Below are 20,661 nucleotides of genomic sequence, written 5' to 3' on the forward strand. Positions count from 1 at the left end.
TCAAAACAAGGCAAGAGTTTCAACACTGAAGCTAAATCACAACAAATCACTATACTTGTAAGAGCAAGACCCAGCTCAGCCCAGACACTTGCATGGGCTACCACCACTCTGCCCTGCCAGGAAGGCAGCAACCAAGAGCTTTGCCACCACACTCAACCACAAGCTCACTGTTCTTGAGATCCATGGTAGTGACTAGTTCTCTCAGTTACTTTTCCCTCACTCAGCTGTGCCGGAATGTGGCCGCTTCCAAAGGAAACCCATTTTAGAGGATTCCTGTGTTTATCCTTCTCCTGGCTGTGGTCTGCCCCTGAGAGAGGGGGGAGGTTGGCTGAAGGAAATTTTACCCTTGGGGCTGCAGCCTTGTCATGAACAATCCTTAGATGATGCTAAAGTATTTTCCTGGCTATGAAGCAAATGGTAAAAATGCAAATCCTTAATCTCAAGAGCAAGAAAGACACTTCAAAAAAAATCATTCTCTTAAGAACTATTAGTTTAAAAGGTTTTGAATGGCTGCTACCAGTGTGACCATAGAGCTACTATGAGAGTTCACACTGTTTCAAATTGAGCAGCTAATAAATGCACTTATTTCCACATCAGTTATTTAATCCAAATGACATATATTCTCTTTTCCTTAGGGAAAAAATAAACGAAATCCCAAAGTCAAAAGAAAATTGAGCAGAAAGCAGTAGACTTCAAGAGCTGGAAAAGCAAAACTGGTTACTGAACAAAAGGTGCTTTTAGTCAAAAGTAAATGGGACAAAAAACTCGCGTTTTAGGTCAACACTTGTGCACTCCTGAATACAACTACAGCTGATGTCCTCTCCACACAGGAATCTACTCCCTCTCCTTGGCCAAGTTATCCTGGGAACTACCAGATTCTGAGTCCCCAAGGTTAAAAGACCAAAAAAAAAAAATTAATGCTGAAAGTTGTGGAGTTAATTACAGAATTAATTAACAACTTAAACTGAAGTTCACTTGTGGCCACAAGTATTGTGTGAGAAGTCTGTCCCACAGGCACAACTACTCTTTCAATGCATTTTTGCTTCTCTCTGTTCTACCACACAGTGGTCCAGTTTGACTCTAGTTATTTACAGACACTCCTGCTGGTCACTCTTGCAATGCAAAAATGTCTAAATGAAACCCAGCATTCGTCAACAATGCTACACAAGAGTTTAGGGCAAGAACTGAAGTACACATTACATGGGGAGCAGTCAAAAACAATCAGCACATAATTATTTCAACATGAAGTCTGGTAAAGAAATAATGGTCAAATAAAATAATCCAGTCAATAAAAAGTATACAGTTACATAGAAAGTCAATATGAAACAAACAAAACAAGAAATCTAGAACAAGACCTGAAAATCTTTTTAAAAAAAAAACTAAAAGTGAGAAAATAGATCAACTGCAATGCTGGCATGTTCCAAGCAATACTTTTTAATGGAAATAAAATTAAAGCACCTACCCTTTTAGAAGCATGAATAGGATATGTGGATGGGCACTAATGTAATCCACTGTAGGGCTGCATGTGCCGATTTGTCTTCTCAAGATGTTGTTAAATATCTGGGAAACATCCTTTTTGCCCTGTTAAAAAAGCAAAATATATCTTCGCTTCGAAAAACATGGACAAATGACCATTTACTATAATATCTATTTGAAGTAGAAATGAAATTGCAAACAGAACAAGTTAGCTTCATGTATCTTTGGGCTCTTCACTGTCTCACCACCTCATATTTGTTGTTTCTTCAATGCCACAAGAAGGCTTCCTTTGTCGGGGGCTCTGAAGACAATGATCACCCCTCTCCCATTTACATCTTTTTTTTTCTAAATGAGGATATGCATTCCTCTTATTCTGTAAAGCAAGTCCCTGGCTATTTTAAATAGCAACACTGAAACACCATAAAAGCAAGCCACTACCCTGAGTCAAACATGCTTTTGCAGTGTGTACTATTGCTCCAGTAGCCTCCAAATTTAAGTTGTCGAGCTAGTACTAATACACTGCCCCACTGCCTTGACCCACAAGGCTAAAGCTTTGCATTAGTTAAATGCAAACAATACCAAGTGTGATTGGGTTTCTGAAAATCAGGGTTCAATTTAAACTGTGCTCACTATTACACCATGAAAAATTAAATAATTACTACCAATAAAATGGCTGCCTCATATATATGCCTCTGCTTTAGTCACAACTAAGATCTTTCACTTTGTCTTAATTTCCTCCTGTATACACATACCTACATAATCACATTTTGTCTTCAAATGCTTCCCTGTGCAAACAGCTTTTTAGAAAGTCTTTTCAAATTATGTTCCATTCAACCACAAGTTTTGCCAATACATCTTGCATTAGAAATCCTCTTCTTCTCCCATCACTTTCCCCCCTGGCCACAGCAGACAAATTGATGAGTGAAATTAAGGGAGGGGAGAGACTGCTGCACTAAAGACCAGCAACCAAGGCACTGAGTCAACAGCAGGTCACTATGCACAGGGCAAGATAAAGCAAAAGGTTACTTGTAATCTGTACATGCTCATTGATCTGTCTTGGGAGGACAAACATTCCTTGGCAGAGAACTTATTGAATGTTTGAAGCCAAGGAGCAGATAGTTTCACACAGAGGAGAATTCCCTGGTTTCACCTCTACAAATAAATCACTGCTGAAAACCACAAAATATTCTGCTTTTCCAGCCCATCTGGCTTGGAGACTCAGAGATTTGGGGACTCAGGGAATTAAACAGGAGAATCAAATCAGAGCAGGCCAGGCCATCTGCCTTTATCTGCAACACTTTTTTTTGACCCTTGGACATCCTTTCAATTAGGTTAATTCTGTATAAAGTCATCCCATTCTCCCCCATCTTTAAAACATTCTTATTGTATGCCTGGAATCCTGTGATCCCCAGTGGCTTCAGCAGGTACTCCAGGAGGAAACCAATCCAGATGAAGAAGGGCTGTTGAAAGAGTGAGGTAAAGATGGCCAAAAATTTAGTGATCCTCTCTGCTATGTCAAATTTTATATTAGTTACTTAATATTGGGTGCATTTCAGCTTTATATGCAATAGCAGAGAGGAGACAAGATAAATAGATAGATATAGATATAGATGTATGCAATTATATCTCATTTTCTAGAGATCCAGGAAGACGAAAGCCAGAGTTGATCTCCCTAGCTTCTCCAGGAGGGAGTGGAGGCAGATAGGAGGGAACCAAGACAGACTTCCCTCACCACCATATATGAAAATTGTAGGAATACTTTTGAAATGCTTCTTACTTGGATCTGCAATTCAGTTTTGCCTTATAATGAAATATATATGGCCACTGAAGCACAAGATAAGGCAGCATGAAGAGAAAGTGCCTAGACATGAACAAGAAAAACTGCCAAAGATGTGTCATAAAAATAACAAATTGTATGATACCTATCCCTTAACTTAGCTCCCATTTCAAGGTAAAGTAAGGAAAAGATTCTAACATAACCAGTACCAGGCTTGCAGCTATTTACTGCCTATTTTAGAGGCTATACGGCTTGTGAGCCTTTAGGCTTACACATAGTTAGTAACATCTACATTTTTGGTTGACTTTTTCAGTGTGTACACTTTCCCCAGTTCTTCAAAGTTCAACAATAAATTTAGTATTAAGTTTCCAAAAATTCAGTCTGATTTTGATTCTGAGCTCCTGCCCAAACCCAACTTTAGTGCTTCTTAACAATATCATCACCAAAATGATACCATGTTTCTTGAGTGGCAGAAGCAATAAAGCTGTGTTTTCTATGGATGTGTGATGGATGTGTGTGAGTCTCTCCTACACAGTCTTTGAAAACACATCTTCAAAAGGAAGTACAGCTGTGAAAAACTGGGATCCAAGTGGGCAACAGGGTCACTGAGGAGTAGACAGGGAGTCATGATAAAACAAAGTAACCTACAGAAACATTATTTCCTTTGGAAATCAGATATTCAAGTAATTTATGATTTTGCCTTCTACCATTATGTACAGATCAAAAAAATAATTTGCATGTTATAGAGTGATGAAATTGCTTGTTAAACAAAGAAACCAAAATACCAGCTGTGGCCACCATAATAACAAAATGGAAGCAGAAGAGTTCATAAACTGGAAAAGTCAGTGGGGATATGAACACAAAGCAGCACATACTCTCACTATCCTCTTGTTCGATGGCATTTTGTTTCTAGTGTTTTGCCAAAAGAGTATGTATAACAGCTTTGCTAAATGGTTAGAAAAGTTTTATCATGGGAAAATCTATTTTGCAACTAGAATTATTAAAATTGTAATAACAGTAATTCAGCAACAGATTAGGTATTTAATTCAGTGCTTTCATTTAAGGACTGTGCGTTCAATATGTCCATACAGAATTTTTTTTTTCTGACAGAAGCAATACAGACTGTCATGTAATTTAACAAATTGCAGTAGTGTCCCTTCTGTGCTGACAGTATCTTCCCCTCCCCCATCTCCTTTTTTCTTAAAAAGTTTTTAGGGGTTTGGGTTGATGGGTTTTGAGTATTTTTGCAATTATGACACAACAGTAACCAGAGGTGTCAAGGAAAAGACAAAGGAAAAGTTCTCAATAAATTCTAGTATTAAAAAAAAACCCTCCTAAACTTAAGACTTGAGAAAAGAGAGAGAGAACTCTACTAACAACACTTTCAAAAATTAATACAATATATACAAATAAGTCCTTGAATCCTAGCTTTACTGGGCGGGGGGGGAAGAAGGGGGAAAAAGAAAACATAAGTCTTTCATTGTTCCTCCCTTCCATTCATGTACAAAACGGAAAGAAAATCATTTCAATATAAGGAGAAAAAACTTCCACAAGAAAGTGACTCCCACAAAAGGGGGGCTCTGAGAGCATCAGAAGATCTCTCTGAGAAACTGATGTATTAATTCAGTGTCTGCCTATAGGTTGGGTACTGCTCCTGCTTCAGACCTCAGTGGTGGAGGTTTGGCTCTTGGGAGCTGGGGATTTCTCCCTGGTGCTCGGACACCTGTAACAATTCACTAGCAGCCAGGAGCCACATAAATCACAGAACTCATAACAGCAGTCCCTGGGGGACACTATCCCGGTTGACTGTAGACCACAGGAATATTACAATGAACTGACAAAGTTTCTTCCCAGTCCCTACCAGTCAAATATCAGTTAAAAGGGTTTATATCTATGCTGAATTACTGCAGTCTTTTCCACTATAACTCTTCTTTTTCTTACTTATAAGCAAACGTAGTTGTCTTAGCAGTTGTCTACTACATTTTTGATATTAACAACAAAGCTGGTAAGAAGTTCCACAAAATATATACTTATATATATATATGTTTATATATATATAATTAAATGATATATAGAGAGAGATTCAGATTAATCCTTCTAAAATAGTTATATTCCTTTCTTCTTTTAATCCAGCAATTGAGGGCCACCCAATTTACCCCGCTGTGAGTTTTTAACAGATTTTTCAACTCCTTTCCTCTCAACTAAACTATTCTAATTTTTTTCAGTCTTTGCCACATGAGATTTTCCCATTTTTCTAATTATTTTCATTCCATGTCCCTGAACCCTTTCTAAATCAGACATACTCTTCAGAGACAGTGGGTCTGACAGTTGCACTATCTCAAAGAGTTTTATCACTGCAGCTTACAAGGTCGGTCCTAGACAGTATTCTCAGCATCATTTCCTATCTTGTTTGGATACACATGGTAATATCTTGTCATTGTTTTTGTTTTAATAAAAAAAAAAAAATCACATGCATTTTATTTACTGCCAGTGTATGACCACATCTTTCACGACACTGACCAATTTAGAGCAGCTGCTTTCTTCAGCGCATGAAAATTAGTTTTGAATGCAATAAAATTATTTAGATTTCACAAAAATACAGTTCTACTCACTGACAACACTGAAACCAAGGAGTTGAAAAGGTTTATGGATGCTGACCTACCTCAAAATCTATCAGCTGCAGGTTGGCAATAAGCGTCACTAGAAGGCCACTGTTGTATAGCTCTTGCGCCAGCTGGGCCACGATTTCTGTAGGTGGCTCTTTGTCTGTGGTCCCACACAGAATTTCCTTCATTGCTTGCAGAGATTTTGACACTTCCTCTGATGCCTGTTCACCAGCAGAAACGGGTTTTGTTTTAAAAAAAAAGAGACAAGAAAAAGAAAAGGATTTTCTTTTAAAAGACATGCATTTCAAAATAACACTTCTAATCATACTTGCAATGATCGTTTCCTATTAAAAAATGGTTTAATTATTTTATGCAATCAATGAGGCTGAAGCATCCACACTGTATTCTGCAGGTCTTACACAAGATATATTAAATTTAAACGCTGCATGCCATCAATTACAGCCCACAGGCATAAAATAGGGGCAAGACAGCAATTACCATCAAGCATCTGCAAGATCCTTTACAGGTTTGGAGACAGGCACTGCCCTGCAGAAGCAGCTCTGCTTCCCCCATCCTCCCCAGTGGGTTCCATCAGCCCACGTGGGGCAGGATGGGCCAGAGGGAGGTGCCAAACAAGCCGGCTGCTCCTGCCAGCAGGACGGCTGCTGTTCTGCCTCCCCATCAGCTGCTTGCCGATGGATTGTCCCAGCTCCTCTAATGGTAACCCAAATAAATCCTCGTACCCCTGTGTCATTGTTTAACGTGGCAGGCAGCTAAACACCACACAGCAATTTGCCCACTCTCCCTCAGTGGAAGGGGGGAGAGAACTGGAGGAGAGAGGAAGTAAATTTGTGAGTTGAGATAAAGATGGTTTAATAGGACAGAAAAGAAGTCAAAAAATAATAATAACAATAATAATAATAAACAAGTGATGCATGATGCAATTGCTCACCACCTTTCAAATGATGTCTAGACAGTTCCTGAGCAGCAGCCTCCATCCAGCTTTCCCCCCAACCCTATATGCTGAGCATGATGCCATAATTTATGGAATATCCCTTTGGCCAGCTGGGGTCAGCTGTGTCTCCTTCTAGCTTCTTGTGCCCCCCCCAGCCCACTCGCTGGTGGGGTAGGGTGAGGCAGAAAAGGCCTTAACTCTGTGTCAGCACTGCTCAGCAACAACTAAAGCATCAGTGTGTTATCAACATTATTCTTACCCTAAATCCAAAACACAGCACTGTACCAGCTGCTAGAAAAAAAAATTAACTCTATGCCAGCCAAAACCTGACACCTTTGCATTGCCACCACCTATTTCTCCTCATCACGTGTGGTTTTAGCCAGCATCTTCCACAAAGGATTTGCTTACTGAGCACACAGGTACTTCAGTCTCAGGTTGAGAAATTTTAAATTAAACAATTTGCTTTAATAAAGCTCCACAGCTGTCACCAAGTGAAGTAAAACAAATCTTTCATCTTTTGTTCCCACCTAGTGTAAACTAATTCTGTGTAATGTTTTTGATAACTAATGTAGAGGAAAAATCAAGAATTACCTTACAAAAGATCGTGACCAGAATGCTTATAACAGGAAAATGAAAGACATTCACCTATAAAAAGGTAACAGCTTAGCATTCATGGCAGTCAGCAGGTTTAAATCAGATGTGAATGACAACATCCCACTTCCCAAGGAAAAGGACCACTGGCTGCAGCACAGCGGCTCTGGCTCACACTCTCCTCACAAGTTTGCTCCACTTTGTATGAATAAAGACTCCATGGAGCAAAGGTGTTATTTTTTCATGTACGTATATGTGTGTGCTTTAAATGCCACCTGCTCCAGCCATGGGGCCATGGAGGCAATGGAGGCAATGGCTCTTCCTGGGTCTGGTTACATTTATTACACACATGACCTGCAGCAAGGCTGATTGGATTCTTTGGCAGGGAGTGGGAAGTAAGTAAGGAACAGGTTTGAAAGCAAAACTAAGAATGAAAGCAAAGTGCCAGGCAGGATGGTTGACGATTCTGAAGATAAGGTAGCCTTTCACATCTATATTGCAAAACCTTTACTTGAAATTAGTATTTTGTTAGCATAGCAGGTGGAAAAAAATAATCAAGACACACACAGAAAACCCAAGAGTCATTTGTAAAACCTAATAGGACATTAATGGATATTTAAAGCCAGATCAATAATTTCAATACATCCCTCAAATAAACTGAAAGGAAAAATGTCATTCTTTCAAATACCATCCCATCAATCTGCATAAAATAACCACACAATGCTATGAAGAGGCATCTCTCACCTGCTGCTCATCTGCCAATACTTTAATATTGATTTAAATCACAGGTTTTATTCATATAGTGAAAAAAAATTGTAGTAAAAACCTAGAAATCCTAAAAAAAAAAGAAAAAATAAAATAAAAAGCCACTTTTACATTGCATCTATCTGGAAGATTCAAGCATTGACTTGCACAGCATAAAGAACTGTTCTCCTCTAATCTCCTAGTACCTACTCTCAGTTTTCTGCTATTTGATATAGGTCAGCATGAGTGGCATGTAAATGAGTATGAGTACGTGATAACTTTAACCAGTAAAAATCTTGCTGTTCCTTACCATCACTCAGCAAAAAAGCCTATTTTTACCTCAAATGTTATTTGTATGTCACTTGAGAGATTCCACAGAGTACAGATGGGATTAACAACAGGGATGCTATCTTGGAAACTAAAGCTCTAAGTCTTTGTAAGAGCTGGGGAAATATTTTCATATCAAAGGAAAAACTCATATGTTTGGCCATTCACCCGTTCTGCTGGGCAGGGTGGGAATATCTCTGGTGTTCTGTAGCTAAAAAAAAATAATAAATTTTGTTTTCAAGTGTAAGTAGTCCTTTCTGATATGTAGAAAAATGCCTGCAAGGCTCAGCTTTAGGTTTTATTCTCAAAAAGGAGGTGAAAAAGTAAAGCGCTGTGTGAGAAAATGAAACTACAGAACACTGGTGTTGATGGGCAGAACTGGGCACAAGAGCTGTACTTCTCTAATCATCTGCCATCCCATCTGATCTTCTTCTCAGCTTTTCTACATGCAATTTACATTCTGGGTTTAACTTCCTCCTCCTTCATATCCTCCGGATAGTCTGGTTTGACATTCAGCCCGCCACCAAAAGCTATTCCTGGTCAAATCTGAGGACTGCTCTTCAGTGCCTATCCCCTCACAATCTATTTGGAGGAAAACCATAATCCTGAACACAGATTCCTAAATTAACAGTCACTTTTAGCCTCCATTTTGACATTTCCACTTAATCTTCAAGCATTTTTAGAATAATACCTTAAGTACATAAGCACTGTTTCTGGCATGGAAACGCTAAAAAAAAAGACATTCCAAGATCCAAAGACCTAAGATGTGTCCAAAACAAACAACAAAGCAAATACACTCACACAAATACATGGAAATACAGGATGACAGAAACATATCTACAGAAGAAGTCAGACCGGTCCTGACCCTCTTCAGGAAAAATTGCAAAAATCAACAAAAAGCCTCAGCAAGATACTCTTCCCCCTAACAATGCCACAAACAGAATTTCAGTGACAAAAAATTAAAAAAGAGATTTGCTAGAAACTCCAAAGTCTATTATGACTTCCACATTACTTTTTATTTTCCAGAAGTGGCAACAGCAACAATAGCAAAGTGCTGCAAGCATCACGTCAGCAGAAGTTATAGAGCAAAAGAAACAGTTTCATGAAATATCTAAGCACTTTTAGCCATTTGCCTCAGTCTTGCAATTAGTCACAATCTTATTTCCACCAGATTTTCCTTTTACCCTCTAAGGATGAGTCCTTTACATCATAACTGAATTTATGCCATTATATTTACAAAAGCTGTTGTGAACAGAGGGGGAAAAGGGGGGAAAGAAGAAAACTAAACACACAATCCTGAACAGAACGGCTTATCTGTATTACATACAAATGTCAAAAGTGGGATAAGCTGAACTTTGATCAGTCAAAAGTTGTGGGTATGGACAACAAAGCAAAGATGAAGTGCAAGCTGATTCCCAGCACACTCATCAGTGCTGTCCCTGGCACAAGATGTCAGGATCTTGATCTTCCAAGGCAACTTGCAGGTTTCCAGTCTACAGGCATCTTAGTTCACAATGTCCAGACTTGGGAAGATCCAATTCCACCACAGAATACTAAAATTCAAGGTGGGTGCATGGGTGAGTGTCCAATGAGTTACAAGGTTGATTTGTAATAGCTGTGTAAGGGGAGTGAAGCAGAGCACAACCTAGACCCACCTGTGCAACAAAGGCAGTTTTTTCAATGATGGCCATTTCTTCTCTATTTTGATCCAACACAGGACTAACAAGTTATTTCCAACAAGAAATAACTCTGCATCCACAGAGTATAGTTTATAGTGACCAGCAACCCACAAGAGGGTTTTGAGTCCATTTTGAAACACAGCATTTTGTGCAAATGTTGAAATCTAACAATCCTCTGCTAACCCATCTGGGCTAGAGGATGTACAATAGACTTAGAACTGGAAAACTGACAGCATAGATAAGCCTACATAACTTCTCCAAATTATAAACACGTTCAACCTGCCCTACTCATAAAGTTGGTTTTTTTGTCAGCATTTATATGTCTTTCTAAACCTACCAACAGCTTCAACAACAAAAGCTGGAAATTTTATAAGTTGAAGATACTTGTCACAGCTTATTTTCCTCACAGATCAAAGTCTTGTTGCTGTTGACTTAACGGGAACATAACACAAAGAAAGGAGCTTACAGAGAAATGATTCCCTAAAATTTAACACAAAAAAATCTTCCCTGAAAGACCTCAAGACACTCCTCTCCACAGCCTATCCCACACATGAAGATCAGCCAATCTTGTTGCAAAGATCCAGTCTTTATTAGAATGGATAACATTACTATGCCTGTATTGAATATTTCCATACGCCAGTGTTGATCTTCCTTTCCCACAGTTTTAATATTGGGTTCTTCAGTTTAACTTGCTTGGCCAGGTCTAGAAGACAATTTCTGAGCTTTATCTGGTTTTTTGGACTGTTCTCTACAGGAGGGTCAAAGTGCATGACAGTGTTCTTAGGGCAGTCATTCAGCATTATTAAGGAATGCTGCAAAATAGTTAATTTTCTTTCCTCTTATTATACAAGAGAGTTCAATAAGGAGTTTCTTGGGTTTTTTTTTTTTCCTTTAAGGTACAAAGGAATCCGCCAAGACTTACATATTTTTTGTTGTTTTTACAAAATCTTCCAGTAAGATTTTAAAGAACAGCATGGAAGGCTAAAACAAAGCCTTCTTATCTCTTGTTCATGGCCAAAGCTGAATTTTTATTTCCATAATTACATGAGTTAAGACTTTCCATACTCAAAAGCTAAGCTATTTTATCTGCAACACTGCTTGTGTGATATAGCAAAATAAACAAAGTAGATCTGCTTCAGAAATCAAAACTTCATACAGACAGTTTTTTAAAACCCCCATACATAGCACACCATAGATATATTTTACCAAGAGTCCTCAACTTCAGCAACATGAATTTCTGGCTATTCCAACTGAGTTAATAAAAATTACCTCTACTTACTAACCTTGCCTCGCTCCTCTCCTCAGCTACTTATGGCAATTTCACATTTATCTTAACAAAGTCATATTAAGTGGTTGTGATCCAGACCTATTATGCTTGTCAGAGAGAGAGAGAGATAGATCTCCTCTTATTTAAGGTAGATCCATTGCATCTTTTTACTCCTTTCCAAGGAAGATTACAAACAACATAAAGGGAAAAGCATAAGGCCCTGAATAATCAACAGTCTGAGCTCCTACACCTGAGCTGCAACTCTTCAGAGTTTTCAGTGGGCTGTCTCTATTTTACCTGTGTTTCATCAACAAATTAGAGGTCTCACATGTATGTCCATATGTTACAGGTCAGAAGGGCTTATTCATCTGGGGACTTAATATAACATTTATGAGCAACCATAACAGTGAATAAAAAACAGATTGCAAGAACTTTTTTCACCTTCCCAAACTCAGATAACAAATACACATAAGAAAAATACAGGATGCCTGGTGAAGAAATCCTCAGTTGTTCATAAGAATATGGCAAATAGGGCAATACAGCTTCTGTTTGTGTACCTAGCATATTTCCAGACCAAAAATCTCTCTCTAAACTGTTGCTCTCTTGCACAGCAGCAGACAGTAACACACACAGATGCCTGCCAGTGTGATGTTAAATACTTCAATGTGTGATTCAGTGATCTGCCAGTACTCCACGCTACATACTGCAACCAAAAGCATAAAGCTCCTTGATTTGTTTTTAACTGGTTTAAAAATACTGTCTCTGTGTGATTCAAACCAATTTTTCTCCTAAAAGAATAGTGCCAATGCAGGTCTCTCTCTCTACAGTCTGCAAGGACTCCCAAGAAAAGCCATTAGCAGAATCGGAATCCAACATCTGTGTAACTTCAGGATCACCTCAGCTGACTTATTCTTGCTACAATTTCATGCTAAACTGATCCATAGGAACAAACTGTGGACATTTTGGATCAGGAGGCCTGAAATTTGCCATTTAGTAAAACATTATGGACTAGTACTCAAGGAAGCTGGCAATAACAATTTGGCCAAGCAGGCACAACAGGGAAACACCTTTTAAAAGGGTGGATGATTAAATGGAGAAGACAGGTTTGCCCCACCTGGACATAAATTCCTTCCCCACTGTTAATCCTGCACTTAAGATAGAACTAAGGGTTGTGAGGCCCTTAAAAAATAAAAAGCAACCAGAAGAGACAGGTTTAAACTCTTGGCACCAGCACCTGATGGTATCTGGAGTTTCTCCCATCTCTAGAGCAACAACAGGCCTTAGCAGAACAGGGAAGCTGAAACATGAAACACTCCACAAAACCCCAGGACACACAGAGCAAGGAAGAAGGGGTGCCAAGCCCTTCTTATCTTATTCCCTCGGTTTCAGTCTGCAGCAATGAAGTCGAAGGCAATTTTGCAACTGACTTCGGCAGCTGAAGAATCGCATCCACAGGTATTCACATTCACAGCAGTCACGCAACTGTTCTTCCATGCAAATGCACATCATGTCCTCCGCATGCACCTCACCTCACACACCAGTCCCCAGACGCTTTATCAACGCAGCAGTGAGCGAGGTGAACAGGAGCCTATAATGGCTTCATTGTTGCTGTGTAAAAAAGCAGGATTTATTGATAGAAATATTTGTTCCAGAAATCTTGAAGTCTTTTAAATGTAGCCTTAATAAAATGCTGTTCTCCTGATCCTTCTGAACAGTACCAAATTTGTTACAGCACACAGAGGTCAAACAGAGGACAGATTACAGTGACTTACCTAAACAAGCACTCTTGTTAGATATATTTGAGTGAAAGGGGCAGAAGCTAGACACTGCAGGTTATTGTACATCTAGCTCCACTCTGTTTCTGAACATTGATAAAGGTGCTACAGCCTGCAGTTCTGCCTGCTAAGAAAACACTCAGCCCAGCACCCTGAACCTGCTGTAATGCATTTGGGTTCATTTTCTGCAATAAACCCTTAATCTTGGATCAGCCACACCAGAAACTGCAAATCTTCTGGCCCATCTAGACTACCTGCAAAGATTAGACTGAGTTTCAACCAATCTCAGATCCGTTTGCTGCACTAAATTAAAAGCCTGTGACACTTGAAAGGCTTTTGCTGCAAGGCAAGTTCAGAAAATGTTACCAAACCTGTAGGCACCACAGATGGCACTGAGTCAGGCTGCCGCACCCGAAGGTGTGTGGTTAGCAGGAAGAGGGTGATGTGTTCAAGGACATTCTTCAGTGACATACTGGATGCCACCTGCACTGCTTTGTGCCGACTGGACTCAGCAGCTGAACACAAGACTTGGAGAAGTCAGGATGTCATACCCCTCTTTTTGTGAGGTGGATCAGGCATCCTTTTTATTAATGATCTTTTACAACATCAATCAACAGAAGACATGGCAACATATCAGTAATAAACGAAGCACTGTGACCAGCGTGTCACAAGCTGTCCCTTCTTCCTCAGGTTCAACAGATCTGAGCACTTGATTTCAGGGTTTCTCCTCTCCTCATCCCTATTTACATGCATCCTCCCAATGCTACAGGATTCGTGCCAGAAAGAAGGACGAGAGTCTAAGCACTGAAGGCTTCCTTTCTTAGATATTTAAATACTTCCCTGCTTTTCTAGCTAACTCCAGAATGGGCTTTTTTTATTAAATTCAAGAACATTTTGGTCCTACATGACTGAGATTAAAATTTTTGTGACATTTATAGAATTTTGTAATAAAACTTAATTAATTATTCCTCACCACATCAAAGCCTGAACAGGATGTCAGCAATCATACATGCTCCAATAACATTTTATTTCGGATCTTGGAAGAGAAGAGGATGGTTGATAAAGAAGGCTTTAGTCCACTTTTTCAGCTCTGTCTTACCCTACTTAATCTTCCAATTGTTACATTAGATTTGCCAGTGCTACAATGCCTGCTTTAAAATAGATGGTATTTTAAAAAAATTATAAAACCAAGATATTAGAAAGAGCACTTCAGAGAAAAAGGAGCCACGTGTGCTGGCACTTCTCAACCTGTGGTCTATCAACCATGAGAATGTAGCTGAGAGAATGGCAAAGCTATAAGCACACACACATCCATGCAAGTACACAAAGAAACCCACACATAAAAGTAAGAACCACACATTCAAACTTAGCCTATTTTTCAGTTGGGAGTGTTTAAAAAGCATTAAAAAGCATTATGGCAACACTACACACATTAATAGTTTAAAAAAAATAAGACACATGGAGAAACTGGGTCAAACTCAATCCTTACCTAAGAAGACAGATGCTAGCTCAGTCAACAGTACTTAAAGCCCGAATGGGTACTGCTCTATGACTAACAAAAAGCATCATGAAGAAAGAGTATAAACTTTCCTATATTATGTGTGTACATGGAAATGCCACAGAAAAGATGTATAATTTCCTTTGCATTTACAAGTGGCTTCTCTATCCTATCTTCTCTTGATCCTATCTATCAAGCTTTGTCCTCCACCCTCTCCCCATTACCCTGAAGTCTCAACTGCTCTGCTGTAAAGTTCCCTCTACCTGCGTCCTGCATTACTTGGTAGGAATGATCATTTCTGCATTATTTAAAAACATCCCCTCCAAGACATAGATGGTTCCTGCTGACAGTTTCACAAAGTTGTATGAGAAGCATCAAGCTTCTCCCTGTCTGACCTTGTGTGCTCCCAGCTGCCTAGGGCACCTTCACCTCATACTTATGACTTCTCAACTAGGAAAAGAATCAAGGAGGTTCTCTGCTACCCCTGCAGTTAATTCAAGCTTTGCCACACTTCCCTGCCAATTCCGGCTGTATTAGCAGCTTTTAGCTGTCTCAACCCACATACCATATTGGCTGTACTACAATAACAGCTCAATTGTCACAGGATAAATCTTCTTCTTTAAGCATCTGAAGTAAGACCTAGTTTGAAACTATTCTGCATGTAAAATCAGGGATTCTCCGGAGTCATACCCTGGAAGTTCTGGGAACCTTGGTTTTCTGGTGAGGCACAACAGTACCCCTCTAGTTCTCACAGCAGACAAGGAGTCAGAAATCTGAAAAACTTCAGATTTCTGCTTTCCAAACTTCTGTGTTCACAGGGCCACCAGGTCCAAAACCAGCTCTGAGATATCCAGAGTTTCTGACTCTTGAAGGAGCCAGACCACTGGAGCTTTTCATGAAAGTTTGACACATTTCTTCTCCATTTGGAAATCAAACTGGAGGTAAATTTAAAAATCTTGCCAAGTTTTGAGGAGCACAGTGTACAGCACTGTACTTTGTTTTTCTTTGCTTTTGTTTTCAGTTAAATTTCTTTAATCATACTCATGAAAACATGTTACTTATTAGCATTACTAACTTTTGAGAACCTTTGTGCAACTGAAAGTGTCTCCATCATCTGTTCTTCTCCAATTCAAATTTCAAACAACACTTAAAAATGGTATTACTAAGTCCACAAACCTGAATGGATAGTAGCAGATGCGATTGGGGGGATTGTTTTTCCTGCCATTTTTTAAAGTTTATCATCGTCACAGTACTAAAGATATTCCTTACAATTTACTTCCCTAAACTCAGGAGAACAAATTTGGCTATTTTCTTTAATAGGTATTTATCTCAGAACAGCTCAGTGCACACTCTAGATGAAAGGCAGCATTACCAGGGAGTCTCACATCTTTCCTCCTGAAAGGAGGGAGGCCCTATGTGTTTCTTCTACATCACAGCACAAAGTTCTGAGTCAACAAGCCATATAAACCATATACCCACAAAAAAAAGGCTGCTTTCTTCACCTTCTGCCTTGCTGCTGAAGGGACTGCCCGTCCCACTCCCTCCTCTCTCCAGGAACAGCCTCTACCCCATAGCAATGAAGGACATAAAAAATAACTGAAAACGAACCTCCTCCTGTAAAATAAGCGTCATTAAGTTCACGAGCTGTTTCCATTCTAATATGCCAAGGAAACACTCCCGTATCTTTTGTTCTGTGCGGAAAACACACACCAGCTGTTCTGACTTTTATGAAAGATTTACATGAAGTTCTTGATTTTCTAAGAAGTCTGAATTTCTTCTCCTTTGTCACTGACACACAAATAAACAAACCAGCTCAAAGCCAAAAATTCTCAAAACCACAACCCAGAGGAGTCATGCTGCAAGGCAAATCGAAAAGAAATCCGAGTCTAGAGCTTCTGCTTTGAATGTCTTCTTTAATCAGGCTCCAAAAGATGAATTCAGCAGGGGAGAACAGATTCTGTTGGTTTATTTAGTTACTTATGTTTTAGTTGAGTCAAATTCTCTCAGGGCTTTTCAGTTAATCGAAGGTATTTCAGCATGAGACATCAAATACCGGAGGCCTCCCAGAAATCCATGTGACCAATCTTACATAATTAACACACTCTGAGCTACTTCCTTTGAACCAAAAAGTTTCAAGAGGATTTCACTAAGGGTGCAAAGGGCTCCATGCCTACCTTTTGGGTTGGGGTTGTTTTAATACACGCTCCTGCACAACTGGGGGAAACACAACATGCACACATGCAAAAATCAGCTCCATGAAAACTCTGCTAATATAACTTATCAGCTATTTCTGTTTCCATTGACATTCAGTTTTAACTTAAAATTAGTTCATTGTTAATTAAAATCATATACTCGGATGCAAAAAAGAAAACAAAATTATTTGATTTTATGCAAGTACAAATGTCTAATTGGCAGCATTTTTTATGTTGGGGAGCATCTTTTCAGGTGGTCACTGGAAAAGTGGCAAAAGTAATTCGGGTCTGTGTGACAGAATTAGAAGAGAGCAGTAATATTAGCAAAAGCCTAGCACTATAATTAGAATATGAGTAGCACAGTTCATTTAGGAAGCACTAGCACCTAGAACAGTGTAAAGGATCAACACAGTGAAATCTCTTCTGGATACATACAGGTTTGCTGTTTTATGTGAACAATGTTCATCAGAAGTAAGTGTTGCTCTGTGGGTACCTACACATTAATTGACAGTCTCATTTGTTATCCTGCTAAAACAATTAATAGTATAATAGTTTTCAAATAGCCTTCCAAGATGTTTTGTTAGATGCATTACTGTTTGAAGTAGTGGGAGATCATCCTTCGTTTTGGCTGAGGCTCCTGGATGTCAGCATTTTTGGTTTGGCCCCTGGATCTGTTGTATTTTACCTATGCAAAAGACCCCTGATCTCAGCAGAACCATTTCAACACTCAGCTACTTACACAGGCAAGCACCTGCAGAATCAGGACAGTGAGCAAACACAATTTTGTTCCCTTTATTCTACTGCTCCCCCAGCATAAAAACCTTATTGGTCTTCTACAACATCATCTCATACCTTGTCTGTCCTTTTTTCTTGTTTTTCCAATATGGCCATGTTTTCTTTCAGAACTTTCACAATCTCAGCAGGATTTTTGTGCGATTTACTAAACAAAGGCATGGTCTTTCTTCACCTGGATTTCTTCCTTCAGGACAGAAGAGGACTGCCTTAAATTGAACAAGAAATAAAAACAGGTTTTAAGGTTTATACAAAAACGCAATAAAAACACACAAAAACATTATGAACAAGAAAAGTATGCCTCAGGCACTACATTTTGTTTCAGCAGCTCAGTGAAGCAGTAAAAGTTCTCACGTACAGTTATTGCAAGTTCATCCAGGATTCTCAAGCCACCATTAGCACGTGGAAAGCAACTACTCAGCACCTGCACAGGAGCTGGATGCTTCCTAAAGACCCGATCTACACGGTCAGCACTCCAGCTCGTCTATGTCTACGTCCAACATATTTTGGACACCATGTATCTGGCAGGCTCCTCTAGAATTCTCATAAGGGTTTCTGTCAGACTACACTAGCTCCATCATGATGCAGATAAGCAACTGTAAATGCCAGCACATCAAACGCATCCTTCATTTAGAGCACTGCAAGTTAAGGTCCCAGATTCTCTGCTATCTCTTCTTCTTCTTCAGCTTCTTTTCTTTTTCAGCCTAAAGCTTCTTGGGAGGAAGCAGTTTAAGCTATCTCCTAAGTCTGACAGACTTCAAGAATCTGTGGGTCAGATCTCACTTGTGTAAAACATTGGCTGAATTAAATAAGGAAGATACAATCAGGTCCAAATACGAACGCAAATGTTTTCATGACATTTAAACGGAAGACTGAGCATTTTAATGAAAATTATTTGTTTGTTTAATTTAAAACATTCTTTCTCTGTATGGCTAGAAAGGCAAATACCACATCACTGTATTTATATATGAAAGAAACCAACTAGATTAGTTTCTCATCTTACAAAGCATTAAGTTGTGAATTCTTATGGGTTTTGCTGAGGGTCTAATATAAAGATCTACCGAAGTCAATGACTGACTGACTATAGATGGGAATATGCTCTGGTTAAAGCTGTACCACTTTCCAGGGAGAGCACTATTCTGGACTGCATTCCAGTTTCTACAGTAACGAAAAAGAAGTTAAAAAAAAAAAAAGGCAGCAAAAATAATCTCAAACTTTCATCTCTTTCCACAATAAAACAAAACCATCACAATCCCTCCACACACACACTTGCAAAATTTGTTGTGAAAACATAAATATATACACAAATCACTTCAATCTCATTATTCTTCAACTTTTACAATTACAAAAAAGCTTTATACAAGAGGTTTTAAAGGAGAGAATTAAATGAGCACAATACACACAGCATAAAGAAGAAAACCCAGTGGTCCCAAAGAATCCACTCCTCTCATGCTTTGTTGTTATTACTGACATGCTACAGATTCCATCAGGAAATATGATGCCATTTGTGCCATACATCCATGTGTTAGTAATCCCCAAATATCCTATGGAATTAATACCTAGATTAGACATACATTCTATTGCAACTATAAATAGCAATCATATAAAACAGCAAAGTACAAAATTCTGACTTTAAAAAAACAAATTTATACAGATTCTGTCTTAACATCTTATTAAAACATTTCAAAACATTTCTGCAGATTATCTTTACAGTTTCTATGACATGAAGGAAATATTTTTAAGTGTCTTATTTAACCCAAAATTTCTTTTATAGCGTCCACAGTAGGCGAATTTGTATATAGCTTCTCATTTGTTGCTAGGTCAGTCTTACAGGGATATTTTCATGTTCAATGTCTGAAATCTCACTACTTTCAGCTTTCCATTTTCAAGCTCCTCACAGTCCAGTTCAAACCCATTTTTATTTCTGCAGTTTTCGCTACATAACCTTCACTCTCAGCTGCAGAGCCCTGCTCCCATGCAGCTTACAACTCCAAGCTTTGGCACCACCAGCCAACTTGCAACAGAGCAAAGTCACATCTCAACCTGACAAAGTACAAGATTAAAGACTGGGTACCCTAACGACTCACTCTTTGGGGCATGTTCAGCTACATACAAGCACTGGAAAAGATTGGGACGCCAATAGTATACAATAAAGGTGCTTAAACGCTGTTAGCGAGTGTCAAGCACGCGGTAATCCCACGTGTGCTGCAAATAGAAGATTAATAATTCACAACATACTTTGAGAAGGACCTGCATGTTTTTATTATCCCTGAGGACACGGGATGAGGATGTGATGATGCATCAGAGAGAGTCTGAAAGCAAGAGAGATGCATTTCAGAAAAGAAGTATTTTCATCCAGGTTGGGGTAGTGTCATGGTTTGAGATGGCCGCCCCAGGAGTCGGGGGCTCAGAGGTGACTGGGTGCCAGGGCAGTGTTCCCTGCAGAGCCAATCACCACTCGTCTTGTTCGCTTCTGCTAAAAATCATATATACACAGCTACCAGAAGCTGCTGCCAGTTTTTTGTTGGTGGTGTCTGCTGTGTGTAGATGGAGAAGGCCAGGGGGTGGCTGGGCTTCTTCTTCCCCCTCCCAGGGGGGAGAGGGGAGCCCTGCGGCCCCCAACTCTGCCTAGGCCAGAGTTAGAGGCAGCATTTAGAGTGAGTGTTTGTGAGGGATGTGACTCACAGCACCTGAGAGAGGCAGGCCTTGCAGTCAAGCCCTCTTCCCCCGGTTTCTGCAGTTAAGCTGTGGAGGGGGGCCTTTTCTTTCCCTCCGCTGTAAAGTGGAGGAGAGGCTCAGCATTTGAAGCAGAGCCAAGTGAACGGGCTGATAATAAAACAGCTCAGCACTCAGCAGAAGAATCCCAGGCAAAATTGGAGACGGGCCAGAGAGAGAGAGAGAGACTCGGGAGTTGCCCTGCTGAAGCTGACCAGGGGCAGCCGAAAACTGACTTGGAGGAACGAAGATTCCAAACGCCTACTG

General features: G+C 39.5%; 1 protein-coding gene across 8 annotated transcripts in view; it reads right to left on the reverse strand.

Annotated features, from left to right (window-relative positions):
* The window catches only part of CAB39L (calcium binding protein 39 like), a 62,732-nt gene that overhangs the window by 17,308 nt on the left and 24,763 nt on the right, over window positions 1-20,661 (reverse strand). For all 8 annotated transcript variants that reach the window (XM_064647330.1, XM_064647325.1, XM_064647329.1 and 5 more), the window contains 3 exons: window positions 17,740-17,888; window positions 5,916-6,080; window positions 1,463-1,581 (listed from right to left, as the gene is read on the reverse strand). In XM_064647330.1, coding sequence (XP_064503400.1) covers window positions 1,463-1,581; window positions 5,916-6,080; window positions 17,740-17,841 — 386 coding nt within the window. In that variant the 5' untranslated portion in view covers window positions 17,842-17,888. The remainder of the gene's footprint in view (window positions 1-1,462; window positions 1,582-5,915; window positions 6,081-17,739; window positions 17,889-20,661) is intronic.

Source organism: Pseudopipra pipra, chromosome 2, assembly GCF_036250125.1.
Source record: "Pseudopipra pipra isolate bDixPip1 chromosome 2, bDixPip1.hap1, whole genome shotgun sequence".
Taxonomy (NCBI): domain Eukaryota; kingdom Metazoa; phylum Chordata; class Aves; order Passeriformes; family Pipridae; genus Pseudopipra; species Pseudopipra pipra.